Source organism: Polypterus senegalus, chromosome 12 (genome assembly GCF_016835505.1).
Source record: "Polypterus senegalus isolate Bchr_013 chromosome 12, ASM1683550v1, whole genome shotgun sequence".
NCBI lineage: Eukaryota > Metazoa > Chordata > Cladistia > Polypteriformes > Polypteridae > Polypterus > Polypterus senegalus.
In genome coordinates this window covers 87,986,793-88,010,692 of record NC_053165.1, presented here as the reverse complement: position 1 = coordinate 88,010,692, position 23,900 = coordinate 87,986,793, and the positions used below count along the sequence as shown (strand labels likewise).

Here is a 23,900-nt window from a genome sequence, read left to right as displayed (position 1 = left end):
TCTTAGCATCTTTAACTCTGAACCTACTTAAACGTTGTGAGCCTAGACTTTAAAATGTTACGGATGGTAGGAGCCCATTTGATATCCTTGATGACGTGTTCTCATAGCCCCCATCATTGTGCAAAGTGGAGCAGGAATAAGTGCAGATGTTCACAAAAGGGAATCTTTCAGGTGGCATACTGGACCTAACATTAGATCCCATGTATGTTTAAACATTAATTAATCAATATCTATCTATCTATCTATCTATTATATCCTGCCTACTATACTAAAATATCTATCTATCTATCTATCTATATGTTTGTCTGGGCAGCTACAAGTTACTATGTACCCACAGCTGCATTTCTACCACAAGTGGAATCTCAAAACTTCTAGATGAGTAGCAAAAATGTGTTCATTGAAATGGGAACTATGCAGAGAAAAAAATACATAATTTTTTGACACACTTTAAATTAATATTTATCTTTGGTGAATCATAGAATATTCTCCTAACATTTGTTTGAACCTTCGTAATTGATCCGTATTCTTTTTTATATATAATGAAGAGAAGAAAATTCTTTTGAAGGAGATAAAGACTGACAATCTGTCTTAGTTAAAATTCACTTGAAAAATGTTTCATCTTCTTCCGATAGGGACGAGTATCGAACAATTGGACTTTACTGGGTTGGATCGGTTTTGATGAGCCTAGTTGTCTACCTCCTTGGAAACGCTGTTGGTAAGAAGGCATAGTAATTGTGTTTGTGTGGCTGAAGATGAAAGAAACACAGTGTAGCATAGCTTCTTTTTTAAATGTGTGCTCATTGTTTCTTTTATTTAATTATGAATGCTTATTTGTTTAAAGTTTATTGTTCTCATTCTGTATAATCTTAAAGTAACACTCCACCCAAAAATGATCTTTTTTTATATTTCTTACCCCATGTAGTTTGTAGTGATGGCTAAGAACAATTTTTAATCTCATCTTTTTATGCAGAATAGAGAGAAAAAGTTTATGATTGATTGAACAGAGAGTAATGCTGGGTAATGGCAAACCTTGTGAAAAACGTCTTTGGAGAAATTGCTTACGTTGCATAATCCACACGTCAGTTATCCAGGCGTTTGCTCAAAACGTGAAAAACACATGCTTTTATAATAAAATATTGTTAAATATGCAGTGGGTTGGTGCCCTGCCTGGGGTTTGTTTCCTGCCTTGTGCCCTGTGTTGGCTGGGATTGGCTCCAGCAGACCTCCGTGACCCTGTAGTTAGGATATAATGAGTTGGATAATGGATGGATGGATATTGTTAAATAGACATTTCCTTGAAAAATCAGCGGACATCGTAAAACGGGAAATTAAAGCCACATGGGAGTCAGTTTTGGAACTGAAGACAAGACTCTTGACCAATGAATGAGGGGGAGAGGCAGGTTTTCAGTTTTAAACAGCAATCTCAATATTCTAGCAAAACAGCACGCGTTTTGCACGGTTTGAGCAAACGAATGGATGATTGAAGAGTGGATTGTGTGACATGAGTAACATAAGATTTTTCTTCTTTCTTTTCTCAATGGACATTTTTAGCATCATTTGCTGTTGCACAGTGTTGGTCACTATTGGCTACTTTTATATTGTCATTTTTTTCTCTCCATCCTGCATGAAAACAGGAAATTAAATTTTTTTCTTGGCCATTGCTACAAGCTACATGGGGTTAGCAACATATAAAAAATGTAATTGTCAGCTACATTTTTTTATCTTAGTTTGCCTACCGAATTGCTTTTATTTGATTTTCTGCAACATTTTTAGGGAAATATGGAGCAAACCTGTGTGGTGGATTTGTTATTAACAATCTGTGTGTCATTCTACCGGTGTGGGCCTCTTTTCGTATCTTCAGCCAGCCTTTGACAAGAGATGCACCTTCCAAGGTAAAAATGAAAAAAATTGTTCAGGGTATAAATAACATACAGTATTATGTGTTTATTTGCCCTCATAGATATATATGTGTTTCTTCATATATTATAAATCATTTGCACATATGAAGTATGTTTTGTGAATAAATTATTTCTGCCATTCAAATGTTAACATCATTTTGACTCACCCTATATATATATATATATATATATATATATATATATATAGCATATATATTGTAGCTGCATTTTTCGAAAAATGGGATTCAACAAACACTTGACACACAGAAATGATTCCACAGACAAAATATATTTGTTTTTAAAAGTCTATTTAAATTTCAAAGTAAAACAGTTCACATAAAAAAGAAAACTAAAATAGCAAAAAAATAAGAAAAATTCTTGTTAAGATAAGTTCTGTTCAAAGCTTGAATCTTGTTACATCTCAAATCGTTACTATTTACTTAACATTTCTGAACCATTTCAAAATGACGGTCAGTAAACTGTATGCCTTTCCCACAGGGCCGCTGCTGGCCAAATGGGTGCCCTAAGCAGAAATTTACTTTTGTGCCCCCTCCCCCAAATATTACGGAAGTAAAAATAAAATAATAATAAAAAAAACCTACTATAGGGGCCAAAATAGAACTTTATTCAAATGAAAGTAAATACATGAGGGCGCGCGCGCCATCACGTGCTTAGCCTACTCTGAGTTCACCGTAAAATGCAATATATACGTTTATATTTTTGTTTATTTGTATATGTATATTATTCATATTAATTTATTATAATATATAAAAACGATTTTTTTGAGCAGCTGGGATGGTGCCCCCCTGGGAGTTGGTGCCCTACGCAGACTGCGTATTCTGCGTATAGGGAGCGGCGGTACTGCTTTCCCATCTCTCTCTGAGTAGAAAATGAGTCTTTTAAGTCCCTATGTACTGGGACCTGTTCTAAACAACAACTGAATCTATTATCACACTTTCTCAGTTATAGCAAGAAGGTTCTATCTCTTACTAACTTATAGGGGGAAAAGACTATACCAATGTCTATGACTATGGAAGAAATTTATATTCTATTCAAATTAAGCAAACATTAATATGAGTTTAACCCACTTTAACTTTCTAAAATTGGCTCTTACATAAATATATATATATATATATATATATATATATATATATATATATTGTGGCAGTAGGGGGCACTAGTGCTCCCTGGAACCCTCAGGTATAACTCCAGACACCAGGTAAAAGTCCAAGACTTTTTATTGTTTAATAACAATGTGCACAAAGCACCCTCCACACTACTCATTCAAAACAACACTATTCTCTCCAACCATAAACTCTCCTCCTCGCCCAGACACTTGCTCCTCTACCTCCCAGCTCAGCTCGTTGTCTGGACTGAGGCACCGCCCTTTTATAGCCCCTGACCCGGAAGTGTTCCTGTCCCAACAGTCCACTGTTCCTTATTCCTTCCGGGTTCCTTCCCGTCATATGACCGTGACGTACTCCCGGGTCATAAGGCACAAAAGAGCCCATAAGCCCCCCCACAGCGACTCCTGGTGGCCCCCAAGGTATCCAGCAGGGCTGTGTAAAAACACTGCATAGTCCATAAGGCCCTGCTGGAACTCGGGGCATGATCCTGCTGTCGGGAGAGCTCCTCCTGGGGGCCTGGGGGTGAGGGCCGGAGCACGAAGCCGGCAGTCCTCCACAATATATATTAATTATAGGACACTAGGGGTCACTGTTACCTCTTAAGCCCAACATACAGGTGTTCAGGACATGGGATAAAAGCCCTCAGGGGTATTTTAATGCTTCTTCTTTTAATCAGTGCCTCCAAAGCACCCCAGCCACAATAAACATCTAATTAAATATACAATACATTAAAAATTATACATACACAAATCTCTCCTCCACACCTCCCAGCAAGCTCTGTCACACTCCTCCCGACTCTGGCTCGCTTACTGGGTCTCCAACAGTCCTTTAAATAGTCCCTAACCTGGAGGTTCTTCTGTGCTTCTGCCCACGTGACTTGCTTACACTTCCAGGTCAAATGGAGAATTGGCTTTTTCTTCAGCTCGGAAGTACTTCGGGGCTCCCGTCCTCGTGACTTAGGATCACTTCTGGGCTATTAATGAGGCATGGCTCCTCTGGTCCTCTCACAGCTCCTTCTGGCGGCACCCATGGTACCCAACCGGGCTGAGAAACCGCACTGCAAGTCCCAGGATGCCCCCGTGGGAACTGTTACACTCCAGGGGAGCCGCCATCTAGTGTTTTGGGGAGGCAGTTTCCTGGAAAAGCAGCCTTCCCCCATCCTTCCATCTCAGGGGTTTCCCAGCCGGGATGAGCTGCCAGCCGTCCACCATGTAATTACCCCGATCTACATACTGTCAAATAAACGAACCAAACGCCGTGGCGCAACGTAAGAGGCTTCGCCTCTGGTGCTGACATTCCAAAGTTAGATTCCCGAGAGGGTTGAAGCAGTGAGTGTGTACGCCTGATGAGTCCAGAATTAGGGCGAAACACGTGTCGCGTACTCTTTGCATTATTTGACAGTAAAAACTATTTCAACCATTCTATGATCTGCTTCTCGCAACTGAAAGAGGGCATCGTGGTGGATATTAGCTGACTGCTGACCAACCACAAGCGTTACCTGGTAGGTAACCACCCATACAATCGGATTGTGATTCAGACTACGAATGCATTGAATATATATATACTGTACTGTATATACACTCACCTAAAGGATTATTAGGAACACCTGTTCAATTTCTCATTAATGCAATTATCTAATCAACCAATCACATGGCAGTTGCTTCAATGCATTTAGGGGTGTGGTCCTGGTCAAGACAATCTCCTGAACTCCAAACTGAATGTCAGAATGGGAAAGAAAGGTGATTTAAGCAATTCTGAGCGTGGCATGGTTGTTGGTGCCAGATGGGCCGGTCTGAGTATTTCACAATCTGCTCAGTTACTGGGATTTTCACGCACAACCATTTCTAGGGTTTACAAAGAATGGTGTGAAAAGGGAAAAACATCCAGTATGCGGCAGTCCTGTGGGCGAAAATGCCTTGTTGATGCTAGAGGTCAGAGGAGAATGGGTCGACTGATTCAAGCGGATAGAAGAGCAACTTTGACTGAAATAACCACTCGTTACAACCGAGGTATGCAGCAAAGCATTTGTGAAGCCACAACACGCACAACCTTGAGGCGGATGGGCTACAACAGCAGAAGAGCCCACCGGGTACCACTCATCTCCACTACAAATAGGAAAAAGAGGCTACAATTTGCATGAGCTCACCAAAATTGGACAGTTGAAGACTAGAAAAACGTTGCCTGGTCTGATGAGTCTCGATTTCTGTTGAGACATTCAAATGGTAGAGTCAGAATTTGGCGTAAACAGAATGAGAACATGGATCCATCATGCCTTGTTACCACTGTGCAGGCTGGTGGTGGTGGTGTAATGGTGTGGGGGATGTTTTCTTGGCACACTTTAGGCCCCTTAGTGCCAATTGGGCATCGTTTAAATGCCACGGGCTACCTGAGCATTGTTTCTGACCATGTCCATCCCTTCATGACCACCATGTACCCATCCTCTGATGGCTACTTCCAGCAGGATAATGCACCATGTCACAAAGCTCGAATCATTTCAAATTGGTTTCTTGAACATGACAATGAGTTCACTGTACTAAAATGGCCCCCACAGTCACCAGATCTCAACCCAATAGAGCATCTTTGGGATGTGGTGGAACGGAGCGTGCCCTGGATGTGCATCCCACAAATCTCCATCAACTGCAAGATGCTATCCTATCGATATGGGCCAACATTTCTAAAGAATGCTTTCAGCACCTTGTTGAATCAATGCGACGTAGAATGAAGGCAGTTCTGAAGGCGAAAGGGGGTCAAACACCGTATTAGTATGGCGTTCCTAATAATCCTTTAGATGAGTGTATACTGTATATATGTATATAATATATATATATATATATATTTATATGCATGTGTGTGTTTGTGTATGTGTATGTATGCACTCACCTGACACTTTATTAGGTACACCTTGCTAGTACTGGGTAAGACCCCCTTTTGCCTTCAGATTCTTTGTGGTATAGATTTGCCAAGGTGCTGGAAAAATTCCTCAGGGATTTTGCACCATATTGGCATGATTGCATCACACAGTAGCTGCAGATTTGTCAGTTGCTGCACATCCATGATGCGAATCTCCTGTTCCACCACAACCCAAAGGTGCTCTGCTGAATTGAGATCTGGTGACTTGGAGGACATTTGAAGACAGTGAACTCCTTGTCATGTTTACGAAACCAGTCTGAGATGATCTGAGCTTTGTGACATGGCGCATTATCCTGCTGGAAGGAGCCATTAGAAGATGGGAACACTGCGGTCATAAAGGGATGGTGTGACGATGTGGGTTCTGGCTCCACGCTCCCATGGCTGTTTGGGAACCCTTGAACCCAGCACCGTCGATAATGAAACCGAGTGAGCCAGTCAATGGAGGCAAATTGAGCATCTGAGCAAGGGGATGGTTGAAAGTACAAAAGTGCTTTTATTAAAACAGTCAACAAAAACAGTGTTCCATAAATAGTGCAGTTTCAAATTCATTAAATAAATAATCCATAAAAAGAACGTGGGGTAAAACCAATAAATAAACACAACAATCCTTTAAAAACGAAGGTTAAAATCTTCTCCTGGAAGCAGTCTTTAAAACACTAACACAATCCGGTGCCTATTTGTATGCGTCTCACCTGCTTATCCCGTACGGGCTTAGCAGCAGGCAAGACGCTCTCTGCAGCTGCCCTCCTACTTCACACGCTCGAGACTGGAGACCTCCCGATCCCTGGCTCCGGTATGGCACTCATCCCAGTCCCCGAGACTTGATTACCCCAATAGCCAGGTCGCTCATATTGGGGACTCCACCACCAAGCCTCCCGACTTCCGCTGCCTTTCCGCGGCCTTCTGCGGCTCGTCGCTTTCACCTTGTCACTCCCGCTACCAGATCACTCAGCGGGAGCGACATCTACACAAACACCTGGGTGTCGGCCCAACACCCAGCTTCCTCGCAGCTGCCCACGAGCGATCGCGCGCTCACCACACGCCCGCGTCCGTCTCTCTCCTGCACCGCTTGCTTCCACGCTCCCTGTAACCTCCGTCCTCTCCTTTCCTTTCTCTTCGATCGATTCTCTCTCCAAACGTTTTTTTCTTTTTCCCGATCGTTTCTTACACTACCCGAACGTTTCTTTTTTCTTCTTCCCCTAAAACCGACTCGCTTCTTTTAAAATGACGAGGGCCACAGCAGCTGCAGCATTAGCCGCGGGACAATCATGAATGTGGGCAGTTCCTCACCTGTGCACTAGGTGAGAAACGCCCACACCCTACGGATCGCCCACGCCCACTATGGCCTAACGTCCTCGCTAAGCTAAGCGAGCACAATGATTATTTATTTAAAAATCAATGGCCTTTTCTCCACGAGCTGTGGACCCATAACACCACAGATGGACATGGTCAGCAATAACACTCGGGTAAGCTGTGACATTTGAATGGTTTGTTCTTCAGCAGGTCATCTTGAGAATGTCTGTATGCCAAAAGGCATTGGGGAGTTGCTGCCATGTGATTGGTTGATCAGATATTTGTGTTAACAACCAGTTGAACAAGTGTAACTAATAAAGAGGCCAGTGAGTGTAAATAGTGCCTATAAAAAGTATTCACTCCCTTCGAAGTGTTCACATTTTATTGTCATACGATATTGAATCACAGTAGATTTGTAGATTTGATTTGGCTTTTTGGCATTGATCAACAGAAAAAGACTCTTTAATTGAGCTACATCATTTGTATGAAAATGTGCTAAATGTTCTTCTTGTTGTTGCAAAACAAAACTACCGTATATACTCGCGTATAAGTCGGGTCTTGAAACCAGAAAAATCGATCATAAAACCAGACCCTGTCTTACACGCCCATTCAAAAATACAAAGTATTTTTTTACATCTTCTTGGCTCCTCTAGTCTCGCATCAGTTTCTCAGACACATCAAATTTTGTTGCAGCGGTGCAGTTACCATTTTCTTTTGCCATTTCAATGACTTTTAATTTTAAACTGGCTTCGTATTTTCTTCTGATCGAACGCTCCATTGTAGATAAGGGATGCTCTTACGATGAAGGTGAAACACAAATCAGTGCAAACGTTTCTTCGGAATAGTTCAGGTATCACCGTGTGGTCACGTAGGCACAATACATAGAAATAAAAAGGCTGTGTGCTCCGTGGTGACTCTCTCAGGTGGGCATTAGCATATTGTATTCTCTTGGACCAATAGCGTGAGTTTTCCACATTCGACTTATATGACCGACATTATAAAATACAGGAAATTATACGGTAAAATCAAGCCGCGACTTATCCGCAGGAGAACTTAAACATGAGAAAACAGAGAATGGGATCGGATTGCTATAAAAAAGACAGGTTCTCCTGAATTCAAACCATACTGTACACAAGAACACGATGTACAGTAAAAGCATCTTAACAGGATCTGCCTAAGATGCCTCCTTCTCTTCTGTTTAGTTCTCACCTTAAACAGCTAAAATAATAACTGGACATATTTGCAGGGAGGCTGTGATTTCCAGTCCCTCTGACTTGAAGTAAGCAAGTGCAGAAAATGGTTAGCACTGTAAAATTAGGTTCCCGTTGCTAGGATTTGTTGTCTTTTCCTGTGAATTTTCACTTGCAATTGTAATTGTGTCAGGATTGCATTGACTTGGAATGCTTAAGCATTTATCATCTCACTTGGATTACACTGCATGAGCCTGTAAATCTCAATCCCCTGTCACTTGCTCGGAATCCGCAAAATTGCAGCCCGTAAATCTGTTACTTGGATCGGTTTTATGAACATCTACAGCTTAGTTGCCTTATTTGGTTAAATAGACAAGTATTGTCTGAAGCCTTTATGGTCTGTTTCTCACTCTTTGTATATATACAGTATTTGGGTGCTAACATGGACTAAATGGAGATTGTATGTGTGAGTAGGTCCTGTGGAACAAAGCAAACACACACTGGGACTGGCAGTATAAGCCATCGCACCAGTGCAAGAAGACGGGCGGTGAAGAGGTGGTATGTCGTGTTTGTGCTGGGATCCCTTCAGGGGCTTCACCAGGAGTGACCCCAGATTAAGAGGAAATGTGATTCAGCCCCAAAAATAGTTTTGATGGTACATTAAAAAATATGTTTCAGTCTGAGAAGCACATACAGATACAGTATACTGGTACAGTACAATACAATACAGTTTATTTTTGTATAGCCCAAAACCACACAGGAAGTGCCGCAATGGGCTTTAACAGGCCCTGCCTCTTGACAGCCCCCCAGCCTTGACTCTCTGAGAAGACAAGGAAAAACTCCCAATAAAAACCTTGTAGGGAAAAATGGAAGAAACCTCGAGAAAGGCAGTTCAAAGAGAGACACCTTTCCAGGTAGGTAGGGTGTGCAGTGGGTGTCAAAAAAGTACGGTTTAACAGTAGATGATATGACATAATTAGGTTTGGATATTTTTAGAGTCCTGGAGACCTCATCCATCTAGCTGCCTCCCCATTTGGCCATGCCACGGCTGAAACGCGTCTCGATTAAAGGACCCCTCTTTCCCATGATTCCTGTGATCCTCCATCAGGGATGACTTTACCATAGGCAGGCAAACAACTTGGCAGGTGGGCCGTGGCACCAATGGCCACATTTGGGTACCGAGAAAAGAAACAGAATAGGTGAGGGTTAGTATTCAAATATAATTATTCATGTTACTTATGTTATAGTGCTAATGACTAACAACAGAGATGCAGTCTGTACAGTTAATCAGCAGCTCTAGTCAGGGTATGCTAAACTGAAGTTGTGAGTCTTCAGCCGGGATTTAAAGGCTGAGACTGAAGGGGCATCTCTTATGGAAGCAGGAAGACCATTCCACAGTTTAGGGGCCCTGTAACTAAAAGCTCGACTTCCCACTGTTATTTTATTAATCCTTGGAATCATAAACAGACCGGCATCTTGAGATCTTAATGTGTGCTCAGGCTTGTAGGTCACGATAAGTACATATAAGTAATCTGGACCTTGGCTATTTAATGCTTTATATGTTAAAAGGAGGATTTTGAAATCTGCCCTGAACTTAACTGGGAGCCAGTGTAAAGATTTAAGAACTGGGGTTATGTGTTCATATTTTCTTGTTCTTGTAATAATTCTTGCAGCTGGTAGAAACCATCACAAGCTTTAATTATACAGTGATGAGGACTTTGGGCTATACTGCCTGCTAATAGTGTGTTTGTACTGCATACTGTATAGAAAAGAACACTCTCTAACCCACCTACTTCATTTTAGGCTTGCAGGGTCCTGGGACTATCCTGGTAGGAACGCACACAAGGCGGTAAGGGCAAGGGTCCTGGTGAGGGTACACATCCATCACAGGGGCCTCTTAGCACACCCACCCACACTAACAGAGAACTTGCATTTAAGGATGTTGAGCAGGTTGCCAGTTCATCACAGGGTGAACACACACGCATCAGTGGCCAATTTCCCATCGCTTATCCACCCAACCTGCATGTCTTTGGACTGTGTGAAGACACTGGAGAACCCCCATGCACACACAGGGAGAACATGCAAACTCCATGCAGGCATCACATATGGCGCTCTGCATAAGTGCCCATGGTCCAGGGACAGACTAGTCTCAGCCCAGCATTATTTTCAAGGAGACCAGAAGTGACCCAAAAAGTGCTTATAGGGTGGGAATTAAAAAATGGCTGCTGGTCATAAAGAAAGTGAACATGGAGTTGGGTGGTCTAGTGGTAGCAACAACTCACCTGGATGGGGAAAGAAAGGTAAGGGTTGGTAAGAAGTGAACATTACGTATTTTATAGGAGCGTGGGTTTGGTCATGACGAGTAAGTGTGTTAGGCATTGCATGGGGTAGTCAGGGAATCACTTGCTATGGCAGGCCTCTTTATTTCTATTCTTCTTAACTTGTGCGTGTTTGTCTTCACCCATGTATTTAAATGTTAAAATAAAACCACCTTTCATTTGAATATGTCTGGTCTTTTGGTAACTATTTGGGTTAGAGGTAACCTTATATACCCCCCACTGGCCACTATGAATAAATATTTTATATATATATATATATATATATATATATATACTGTATATATGTGTGTGTGTGTGTCTGTGTATATATATATATAAATCGAAGGCACAAAATGGTTGTGGACAGTTCTAACTAATGGATCATTGGCCATTTTGCTCTTTTAAGTGGCCCATTATTGTATGACGGACTGCTTTCTTTTTGTAGACTCCACCCATGGCTGAACCTGAAGCTGCTTATATATATTATTTGCATATATGTATATGGAGTCTGCAGGAGCCAATCCCAGCCAGCACAGGGCACAAGGCAGGAACAAACCCCAGGCAGGGCACCAGCCCACCACAGGACACACACCAAGCACACACTAGGGATCGCCAATGCACCTAACCTGCATGTCTTTGGACTGTGAGAGGAAACCCACGCAGACACGGGGAGAACATGCAAACTCCACGCAGGGAGGACCCGGAAAGCGAACCCAAGTCACCTTACTGCGAGGCAGCAGCGCTACCACTGCGCCACTGTGCCGCCCTTTACCTTAATCAGCCATTTTCAAACCCACACACACGAATACATCATACACGCATTTACATACTGTACATCTACTGTTTATATGCATGATCATACACAAATATATGTCTATTAGAAATGTGTAACAGTTTAATCCTGAGGTATTAGGGCCTTCAGAAAGCACTCACATATAAGCAGTGTTTATTCTTCTGTGTTATGTTGTAGAATCGGATTTTCTTATAAGAAAACAAAGATGTATTTCTATTGTCTTCCTAGTGCATTCAAGACTCCCATCAGAAGGGGCTGATTGGTAGACCACTAGACTGCGTGTTTGTTCTCTACTTTCTGCTTGCCTTGGGCTTCAGTATCTTCAGAGGACTGGTGAGAAAAAAAAATGACTGCACTAGCAGCTACTTTGTTATTTGTAACTCACGTACATTGGAAATTGGATAAAGAGAAAAAAAAAAAGGTTAAAGGCCGTAGCCACTTTAGCGTGACGTTTACCCTGAGATAAGCGAGTCAAAAAATGTTGGATTGTTTTAAATAAAAAATGTTACCTAAACAGAAATATGTAAAAGCCAAAATGTCAACATAAGTACAGGAGGAAAGGCAGGTCAGATGTTCACGTCCTTCATGTGATATGCTAAAATAAGAATTGTAATACTTGTATGAATGAGAAGTTTCAGATTTTTCAGTTTTTTAATTAATTGCAATCTTTTCTGAAAACACGTCTTCACTTTGTATTGAGTGTAGACTCATGGGCAAGAAAGCACATTTACTCATTTAAAAGTAAATCTATAACACAATAAAGTATGAAGAAGAGTGAAAGGGTCTGAATACTCTCTGAATTTACTGTATATCAATTTTAAATAGATGTTCCTTGAAAAAAAAAACAAAATGTCAAAAGTATGGAGAACTTCAGTTGTTTTGCATCATCCATATATTTTGGTAACTTCACAACAGTGTTGGCCACTTCAGATTTTGTTTTAGAAGGTAGATAGATAGATAGATAGATAGATAGATAGATAGATAGATAGATAGATAGATAGATAGATAGATACTTTATTAATCCCAAGGGGAAATTCACATAATCCAGCAGCAGTATACTGATACAAAGAAACAATATTAAATTAAATAGTAATAAAAATGAAAAGAATTAAAATAAAATTAATGTTCGCATTTACTCCCCCGGGTGGAATTGAAGAGTCGCATAGTGTAGGGTAGGAACGATCTCCTCAGTCTGTCAGTGGAACAGGACGGTGACAAAAGTCTGTCACTGAAGCTACTCCTCTGCCTGGAGATGATCCTGTTAAGTGGATGCAATGGATTCTTCATGATTGACTGGAGTTTGCTTATAGCCCGTCGCTCTGCCACAGATGTTAAACTGTCCAACTTTAATCTTACAATGGAGCCTGCCTTCTTAACAAGTTTGTCCAGGCGTGAGGCGTCTTTCATCTTTATGCTGCCACCCCAGCACACCACCGCGTAGAAGAGGGCACTCGCCACAACCGTCTGGTAGAACATCTGCAGCATCTTACTGCAGATGTTGAAGGATGCCAACCTTCTCAGAAAGTAAAGTCTGCTCTGAGCTTTCTTACATAGAGCATCAGTATTGGCAGTCCAGTCCAATTTGTCATCCAGCTGCACTCCCAGATATTTATAGGTCTGCACCTTCTGCACACAGTCACCTCTGATGATCACAGGGTCCATGAGGGGCCTGGGCCTCCTAAAATCCACCTAGGTACTAGGGGGCTCTACCCCCTGCTCGCATTGCTCACCAACCCTCGGGTGGGTGCTATGTGCCAGCCACTTCACGTCTCTACCACTCACGTATAGGTAAGCGGATGTACAATTTAAACAGATTGTTGTTTACATGTAGAATTTCTAATGCGTCCCATCGTTTAACTCTTTCGATTCTGTGTTGCATTGCTTCTCTGTGATCATAAGTATAAACCTGACCGAACTGTGGTTTCTTCGAAATTAAACTTGTCATAACTTTAATTGTTGCAGGACCACTGATTCTCATAGCATATGGTCCTGAATTGTTTAAATCTACGTTTTGAGCATTGAATGATGCAAACGCTAACAGATTATTGTAGATTTGGATATTTTGCCTTACACCAAACAACAAATCTTTTATTTCTCGTGGATACGCCTCTTCATTGGGAAGAAACACGACTTTTCCCGATGGCCACACAAATTAGACGATCTACACGTCTCTGACTTAAACTTTAAAGCCGAATAGCTACATGTTTTATGTTGCGTTAGAGGTATTTATTGAGTTATACATTTTCGTTCTGTTTGGCTTTGAAATTAACATGCAAATACTTTTTAAACTTACACTTTTACTGTAACACTTCAGTAAAAACATACGCCAAACAACAGATCTTTTATTTCTCGCGGATATGCCTCCTCATTGTGAAGAAACGCTACTTTTCCCTGATGGGAAGTTTCTGACTTAAACTTTAAAGCCGAACAATATCTACATACTTCTGTCATATTACCTATGTTCATATATTCAATCTCTTTTCGTTGCTCCGTTATTTCACCGAGTAATAATTTCCATTTGTTTGCGCAAATGCTATCTTTACTATCAGTTTTTTGAGACTTTCGAATTTTAGTACTCTTTAGTAATCTCTAACCTGTTCTGCATGTGTATTGCGCCAACGTTTTTGCACTTTTTTACGACGTTCGGCTTTGTCTTCTACTCTTTGTCTTTTATTTCTGACCCCGCTTGGACCTGCTAGGTTTCCAGTTCCACTTGGTCCTGGATGATTAGAAAATTATGTTTTATGTTGCGTTAGAGGTATTCGTTGAGTAGTTCTGTTTGGCAAATACTTTTTAAACTTACACTTAAACTGTAACACTTCAGTAAAAACATACGCCAAACAACAAATCTTTTAATTCTTGTGGATACGCCTCTTCATTGTGAAGAAACACGACTTTTCCCTGACGGCAACACGAATTAGACGATCTACAAGTTTCTGACTTAAACTTTAAAGCCAAACAATATCTATATACTTCTGTCATATTACCTATGTCCATATATTCGATCTCTTTTCGCTGCTCCGTTATTTCATCAGGTAATAATTTCCGTTTGTTAACGCTAATACAATCTTTACTATCAGTTTTTCGTGCCTTTCGAATTTTACTACTTTCATAGTCTCTAACCTGCCCTTGCATGTGTATCACACCAACATTTTTGGACCTCTTTATGATGTTCTACTTTGTCTTCTACTCTTTGTCTTTTATTTCCTTTCCCTTTTGGACCTGCTCGGTTTTCAATTCCACTTGGTCTGGGCTGATTATCCATCCATCCATCCATCCATCGTCTAACCCGCTGAATCCGAATACAGGGTCACGGGGGTCTGGGGCTGATTATTACTTCCCTTATTTTCTGAATTTGCACTTAGATTATTATTGCTCTTTTTTGAATTCTTTTCTCTCCAATGCTTTTGGGCCTTTTTTCAACGTGCTGCCTTTTCTTCTTCGCTTAGTTGTTGACGTGTCATTTAGAACGTATAGAATTATTGTCCAGAGATGGACTATTATGAATGAAACAAATAGATCGTATGTATAACAATACTGTCCAGAAAAGCTTCTTTAAAGGACTAAATGGAGGACTTTTCATAAACGACTTAAAATGAGGAAAACATAAAAATTTATAAGAGCTGAGAGCGCAAGAAGTGTGTCTGACAAAGGCATTCACACGAATGAGAGGTGATTGGACCGTGTGTGTGTGTGCGGTTGTAAATGGTTGAGAGGAGGGCGGGACTTGAAAAAATCTCCTAGCAAAAGTCTCATCTCAAGATTTTCTTTTATAATAGAGAGATGTAAACATATTTTAAAATAAAGGCCATTTATGCATTTTTTTGTGTGAAATTTCAGGTTACCTTAGACTGTCCTGCTGAACTTTGCCAACAGTACGTTCAGTTCCAGGAGCCATATCTTAAAGATCCCACTGCTTACCCTAAAATCCAGGTAAGAAAATCCTTTCATGACTTTTTAAAGTTCTTGATCATCAGTTAGTTGATGCCTGTTATCTTTTGCGGCAGGTTTCATTCAAAGGTCTTAAAACCTTAAGGTATTGAAAAGTCTGTCTGTTCCATACCAAGATGCTGTTCTGTCACTGACATTTCTATAAATCAGTACCAAGCGTAGTTCACAATAAAGCAATAAAGAAAGCTAGTCTGATCTGATTTATTAAACCCTTTACAGAACGCTGAAATGCAGCCAGCACGATCTAGACTGACTCCTAGAAAGTGGTTCTGTCCTGTCTGAAGGTCACTGCTGAAGTTTGTTTCCAATATTTCGTGCTGGTGTGTGCTCATTATATGCAGATAAATATTTACAGAGCACCTTGTGGTCTACGCTTTCATGGAAGTGCTCAGGTGTTGGCACCAGCAGCTGATACATGATGAATTTGTGGCATTCTACAGTACATTACAGGCTAGATTTGGATCTGTTTTTATATGAAATCTCTCCTTTGTTCATTCAAACCTGCTTGGCAATGTCTGCAAAATTTTAGATATGATTAAAACAAGTTACTAAACTAGGTGGAAGGGCAGATAATGTGCAACCAGCTAACTTGTTACAGAGAGATTTGGACAGCACACTGTCTTGGGCAGATTTTTGGCAGATAATATGGAATTTAAGGAAATGTAAAGTATTACATGTAGGAAGTAGAGAGTACGCCTTTTGGGAAGAACCTGGGAGTCAAGCCAGACTCATCACGATCTAAATGCAGACAGCGTAGAGAAGCTATTAAAAAGATTAATAAGATGTTAGGTTATATAACAACCTGAAGTGTGCCATACAAGTCAAAGAGGATTATGCTTAAGCTTTATAATTCACAAGTTAGGTCTCATCTGGAGAAACATGTTCAGTTTTGGTCTCCATATTAAAAAAAGACATAGCAGTGCTAGAGAAAGTCCAGAGAACACAATAACCAGGCTGATTCCAGGACTGAGAGGCAGGGACTATGAGAAGAAATTGAAGGAGCTGAAACTTACCTGTTCAAGCAAATAGAGATAAAGAGAGCTGAAGAGGGCTGAAGAGTTTAAGATCATGAAATGAATTAGTACAGTGGATCGCAGACGCTGCTTCAAATAAATTCGGTAAAGGGCAAATTTTGCACAGGAATTTTTTCTCTTCGTGCAGAGAACCATAGACATGTGGAATAAATGACCAGGTACTGTGGTGGAGGGCAGGACTTTAGGGACCTTCAAATGTTACTTTGGACAATCAAGATGAATAGAATAGACAAGCTTGTTGGGCTGAATGGGCTGTTCCCATCACAATATTTCTAATAATTTCTAATATTCAAAAAACTTTTAGAGGAGAATTGGTGTTTAAATTAAATCAGTGTTGATTTTTTGTTTAATACTAGGGGGGCTCTGCCCCCTGCTTGCTTCACTTGCCAACCCCCCAGGTGTGGTTAACCGGATGTACAATTTAATGTGATGGTTATTTTCATGGGAACTGTTACATATGCATAATAGAACTAGCTATTTTACATTACAGTGAGGAATTAACCATAGTTAAAAATAGTAAAACATAATAAATTGAAAGAAATTTGTTTCATGTTAGGTTAGAAGTATTTATTGCGTTATACGTTTTTGTTCTGTTTGGCTTTGAAATTAACACGCAAATACTTTTTAAACTTACATGTTTACTGTAACACTTCAGTAAAAACAATTTTTTGAATTAACTTTTCGTCAATACCGCATTGAATTTTGATTCCGTGTTTGGATTTACATCGTGACAATGCAACGTGAGTGAATATCGTTTCTTTCTCTCTAATTAATAAACTGACTTTTTACATTACAGCGAGTTAATTCACCATAGTAAAAAATACTAAAACGTAATAAATTGAAAGTAAATTATGTTTTATGTTGCGTTAGAGGTATTCGTTGAGTTATACATTTTCGTTCTGTTTGGCTTTGAAATTAACATGCAAATACCTTTTTAAACTTACACTTTTACTGTAACACTTCAGTAAAAACATACGCCAAATAACAAATCTTTTATTTCTCGTGGATATGCCTCCTCATTGTGAAGAAACACGACTTTTCCCTGATGGGAAGTTTCTGACTTAAACTTTAAAGCCGAACAATATCAATTTACTTCTGTCATATCCTCTCTGTCCATATATTTGCTCTCTTTTCGCTGTTCCGTTATTTCATCGAGTAATAATTTCCGTTTGTTAACGCTAATGTGATCTTTCCTATCAGTTTTATGTGCCTTTCGAATTTTGCTACTTTCATAATCTTTAATCTGCCCCTGCATGTGTATCACACCAACATTTTTGGACCTCTTTATGATGTTCTACTTTGTCTTCTACTCTTTGTCTTTTATTTCCGTTCCCGCTTGGACCTGCTCGGTTTTCAATTCCACTTGGTCTGGGCTGATTATTACTTCCCTTATTTTCTGAATTTGTACTTAGATTATTATTGCTCTTTTTTAAATCTTTTCTCTCCAACGCTTTTGGGCCTTTTTTCGACGTGCTGCCTTTTCTTCTTCGCTTAGTTGTTGACGTGTCATCTAGAACGTATAGAATTATTGTCCAGAAATGGACAATTACGAATGAAACAAATAGATTGTATGTATAACAATACTGTCCAGAAAAGCTTCTTTAAAGGATGAAACAGAGGACTTTTCATAAACGACTTAAAATGAGGAAAACGTAAAAATGTATAAGAGCTGAGAGCGCAAGAAGTGTGTCTGACAAAAGCATTCACATGAATTAGAGGGGATTGGACCGTGTGTATGTGGTTGAATATGGTTGAGAGGAGTGTGGGACTTGAAAAAATCTCCTAGCAAAATTCTCGTCTCGCAGGACTTGAAATTATCTCTTTGAAAAAGCCTCGTCCCAGGATTTCCGTATTATAATACAGAGATGTAATCCACCTTAATAAAAAGATGAGTGTCTGTTTATCTGTATTGCATCTGTCCTTCCAGCAGATGGTATGTCCAAAATATTAACACTGCCTTTATGATTCCCATACAAAATGGCATATAATAGAGATATATGCATTGCGTTTGTCACTTCAACAGATGGTGCATCCCAAACATTTGTTATAATGCGATTTATTCCAGCGGGTTTCATTGCCTCTGTCCAAAGAGAAGTCACTGTCGTGTGTTGCTTAACAATGGTGCAATCCTGCAGTGTTCATTTGACTTTTGCTTCAACTAGACAAACGGGAGAGTGCTGCACTGTTTGTTTTCAAACTACCCATAAGCCATCACAAACTTGTGGTATTGTATCAGCTTCTCGCCGTTGTGGATACTGCGTAATTTTCACATTTCCTTTACTTTTTGATTTACTCTTGTATGAAAATAAAGAGGGAAAAAAACAGATTGGCTGACGCTGTTAGCACACTGACAAAAGAAAGTTAACAAGCTTACTTTACTAATTTTAAAGGAATTCCTCCAAAAATATATGATAGCCTTCTTCCAGGTTGTTTTTTTTTTATATTTATTTATCAAAATACATTAGTTAACTTGTTATGATGCTTTTTTAAATGTGAAAACCCACTGTTTGAAGTGAAAGTGAAGTAGAATAAGCTCAATCCCTTAATGGCTACATAATAGAAATGAGGTGTAATTCACTTTCGATTTTGTGAAAAGGGTCAAGTCCTTCTTTTCTTCTTCTGTGTTCACCTATTCCAGAAGCATTGTGCCATTCTGCTGTCTCAGTCTTTACTGTTTAGAGTCGCCATTCAGTCTTGCCTGTATGTCTTTGGGATTAGGGAGAAAAATGGCATAACTAGAGGAAAAACAACACAGACGCAGGAGGACATGCCAGTGTAATGCAGACAAACTCAGGCCTCTAAAGCTATGAGGCAACTGCCCTAAGCAAGTCTCCAAAAGGGAGAAAAATCAAAGTAGATTTTCACAGAGCAGTAGGAGAAATTCATCTATAATACACTTAATGATAAAAGAAATAAGATAAGTAGAAATGAAAATCCAGGGTTTATCGTCGCTAACACCACTTTAAACAACAACATTTATTTCTATAGCACATTTTCATACACATAATGTCGCTCAAAGTGCTTTACATGATGAAGAAAGAGAAAAAAGACAAGATACATAAGAATTAAAATAAGGGAACACTCATTAACAAAGAATAAAAGTAAGGTTTGATGGCCAGGGAGGACAGAAAAAACAAAAAAAAAAATTCCAGACAGCTGGAGAAAAAATAAAATCTGCAGGGCTTTCAGGCCACGAGACCACCAGGCCCCCTCTAGGCATTCTACCTGACATAAATGACCTCAATCAGTCCTCATTGTATTCAGGGTTCCCATGGAAGGACTTGATGATGATGGTCATGTGGACTTCTGGCCTTTAATCCATCAATGTAGGGACATCACGGTGCTTTGATTGGCTTTGGTGCTTTGGCGCAGATCGCCATCCCAGAAAACTGGAAAAAGAACAGAGGAGAGAGTAGGGGTTAGTACGGATTGTGGAGCCACCATGAATAGTAATGATAATTAATTAAATATTCAGAGCATCAGGATTAAACTAAGATGAAGTTATGAGAAAGCCATGATAAAATAATGAGTTTTCAGCAGTTTTTTAAAGAGCTCCACCATATTAGTTTGGTGAATTCCTATTGGCAGGCTATTCCAGATTTGAAGTGGCTAACAGCAGAAGGCCGCCCGCCTCACCACTTCTTTTAAGTTTAGCTCTTAGAATTCTAAGCAGACCCTCATTTGAAGATCTAAGGTTACGATTTGGAATATAAGGTGTCAGACACTCCGATATATAAGATGGAGCGAGATTATTTAAGGCTTTGTAAACCATAAGCAGAATTTTAAAGTCAATTCTGAATGACACAGGTAACCAGTGTAGTGACATCAAAACTGGGATGATGTGCTCGGATTGTCTTTTCCTAGTTAGGATTCTAGCAGCTCCGTTCTGCACTCATTGTAATCGATTGATGTCATTTTTGGGTGGTCCTGAGAGGAGAGCGTTACAGTAATCTAGTCGACTGAAAACAAACGCGTGAACTAATTTCTCAGCATCTTTCAATGATATAAGAGGTCTAACTTTTTGCTCTATTTAAAGAAAAGACATCAGCATTATGGAGGCTGTGCTTGAACCCTAATCTTACAGCATCCATGACAGATGTGCCTTCCCCCAGCTCCCCAACACCAGAGAAGACTGCATGGGGAACTCTCCTCTAATAACAGTCAACACTTTCAGTTACTAGCAGCTGGAAGAAGCCCATGATAGAATGACTGCAAAACTTGGCAGCAGCTTTGAGAGGAACTGGAATCAGGAGATGTCATAAGTCAGACACTGCAGTGGGCTGGCGCCCTTCCCGGGGTTTGTTTCCTGCCTTGCGCCCTGTGTTGGCTGGGATTGGCTCCAGCAGACCCCCGTGACCCTGTCGTTAGGATGTAGCGGGTTGGATAATGGATGGATAACTCAGACATTTCAAGCAAAGCATCAACCAAAAAGATTAATAGTTAAGCACACAGCGCACAAGAGACTGCAGGAGTGTAAGGTGGGTTCAAGCGCGGGTAAAGCTCGTGCCGAAAAGTCCAAAAGTCTGTTTTAAAATATTTAGTGAAAATTCAAAGCAAACAATCCACACAAGAATAAACAAAAAAGGTTGTTACACACATAGAATAACAGGCAAAAAATTAGAAAAAACTTATCTTCTCGGAGCTCAGCCTTTCATGTCAAACTTTAGGTGTTTCTATACTTAAAGATGCTTTACTTCGTCTTCTGTACGCTTTAAACGTACGGCGCTGTGCATTCAATCAAGTACTTTGTCTTTCATGTTACTTGGCAATAATGCACGCAAGCCACACAAGGCTTCCTGTTTTGCTATAATGGTTTGCGAGACATGGACGCTATCCAGTGACCTCCTTCAGTACTGTGTCTCCTCGGAGGGTCCTTGGGTACCACTGGCTTGACTTTGTGTTGCTCATGGAGTCCCGAATGAAGCACATGACCTGCATTGTGAGGGAACGTCAGTTATGGCACTACAGCCATGCGGCGCGATTCCCAGAGGGTGATCTGGCTCACAGGAACCCCATTGTTGAGGACCTGAACAGCTGGACCAGGCCGAGGGGTCGCCCACGTAACACCTGGCTGCGGCAGATAGAGGGTCATTTCCGGAGGGTGGGACTGGACCGTGTGTCTGCCTGGGGGGGGGTTGCAAACCAGGATCCCGAGTTGTGTCGTCGTGTGGTGGGTGCAGCAACACGCTGTACCAGTCCATGCTACCCAACTTGACTTGACACAGTGCACAGGACATGTTTCAAGAATCATAGCCATGAAATTTGTGATGGAAAGTTCTCAAGAGAGATGGGAAATAAATTGGGCCAAGGCAGGTAGGTTTTTAGGAATGCTTTTACCTCTTATATTCTGGAGGATGCTCTACTGTATTAATTCCTCTATGTAGAACATTCAGGGACTTAACTGAAAGGTCACAAAGGCTACCGAGAAAGGCAGGAAACAGATCTGGACAGGGTTCCAAGTCCTTCTTGGGCTCCACTCACAAACACTTCCTTGCTCATGACAATTCACTTCATTTGCAGTTTTAGTGTGCATGTGGGAGGAGACAGGAGTAACAAAAGGAAAACCCTCAGAGACGCAGGGAGAACATGCAAAACCCACATGGACAATATTCAAGCTCAAGGTTTGAACCAAAGACACAGGGACCTTGAGGAGTCAGTGTTACTCACTGGGTCACACAGTACTTGATTTTGTGTTTAGTTTTTGTCGGAGGTTATTCCTTTTAACTCATGTCAGTGCCATCTTTCTTGTGTTCCAGATGCTGATGTATATGCTCTACTGTGTTCCTTTCTACATCGTGACAATTTATGCTCTCCTGGTTCCTGGATGCAGCTGGACTTCTGACTTGGCTTTGCTGCATGCAGGTGCTTTAGCACAAGTAAGTGATGCTGTAGTTGACCTGGTCTGAACATACATTTTATACTGAAGGGAAACCCTCTGCTTTTTAAATCGACAGAAACAGCATTAGGATAGTTCAGCTGTCTCATTCATTCAACCATCAGTCCAGGACCTGCGGTACTTGACTCCATTTTTCTCTGCCTGGGACTAAAATGTAAGAGAGGGAGGGATACAACGTGTCAGCTGTGCAACCATGTTTAACCTGACGGTAACTGGACTGACCCCTGGTAAGAGCCGCATAGGCAAGGAATCTGACCAATCAGAACACTTGGTGCTCTAAAGGGCCCCTGAAACCAATAGAAAGAAAATGATCATGTGATGTAAAACAAAACTAAAACCCACAAACTACAACAAGTTACAAGTAATGGGAGTTTAGGCTTAAATTATATAACGTACTAATGAGGCCTCACCTGGAGTAGTGTGTATAGTTTTGGTCTCCAGTCTATAAAAAAAAAGACATAGCAGCTCTAGAAAAAGTCCCGAGAAGAGCAACTAGGGTCAGTCTGGGACTAAGCGTTATGAGCTGTGAGGAGAAATTGAACAAGCTGAACATTTTCACTTAAGCAAAAGGAGATTACTGAAGTGTTTAAAATTATGAGAGGAATTAGTCCAGTGGATCGAGATGATAATAATAATAACTAGGGGGCTCTACCCTCTGCTCACTTCGCTTGCCAACCCCCGGGTGGGTGCCACCCGCTAGCCACTTCACAGCTCTGCTGCTCGCGTATGTACAGTTTAAACAGATTGTTATTTTCATGGGAATCTTTACATATGCATAATAGCGAGTTAAACGTAATAAATTGAAAGAAAATTGTGTTTCATGTTGCGTTAGAGGTATTCATTGCGTTATACGTTTTTGTTCTGTTTGGCTTTGAAATTAACACGCAAATACGTTTTAAACTTACACCTTTACTGTAAAACTTCAGTGAAAACAATAATTGGAATTAACCTTTCGTCAATATCGCATTGAATTTTGATTCCATGTTAGTACTTACACCGTGACAACGCAATATATAACTGCCCGTGAGTGAATTTCGTTTCTTTCTCTCTGATAAACAACCCGACTTTTTCGAATGTTTGTCCCTGTGATTTACTTGCCATAGCAAAAGCTATTCTAATGGGAAACTGTAAACGTTTTAATACGAATGGCATATCAGGATCTCGTTTGGTATCTAAAGTTATCTGCGGAAGATGTACTGCATTACCTTTCTTGTTGCCTGTTAAAACTTTACATGTTAGAATTCCATCCATTATCCAACCCGCTATATTCTAACTATAGGGTCGCGGGGATCTGCTGGAGCCAATCCCAGCCAACACAGGGTGCAAGGCAGGAAACAAACCCCGGGCAGGGCACCAGCCCACTGCAGCATGTTAGAATTGTTCAACCAATTTTGAATACGACTAATCTTGTCCTATTGCATAGCCCATCAGTCATACATAAATTATACAATAACATTACCATACATTCTTCTTTCAACAGTAATTTGGCC

General features: G+C 40.6%; 1 protein-coding gene across 1 annotated transcript in view; it reads left to right on the top strand.

Moving 5' to 3' along the window:
* Nucleotides 1–23,900, top strand: part of LOC120541301 (transmembrane 6 superfamily member 1-like) — a 79,948-nt gene that overhangs the window by 32,555 nt on the left and 23,493 nt on the right. Inside the window, exons 5-9 of the mRNA XM_039772796.1 lie at nt 633–715; nt 1,774–1,892; nt 11,758–11,862; nt 15,370–15,462; nt 22,271–22,390. Of these exons, the coding sequence (XP_039628730.1) occupies nt 633–715; nt 1,774–1,892; nt 11,758–11,862; nt 15,370–15,462; nt 22,271–22,390 (520 nt within the window). The remainder of the gene's footprint in view (nt 1–632; nt 716–1,773; nt 1,893–11,757; nt 11,863–15,369; nt 15,463–22,270; nt 22,391–23,900) is intronic.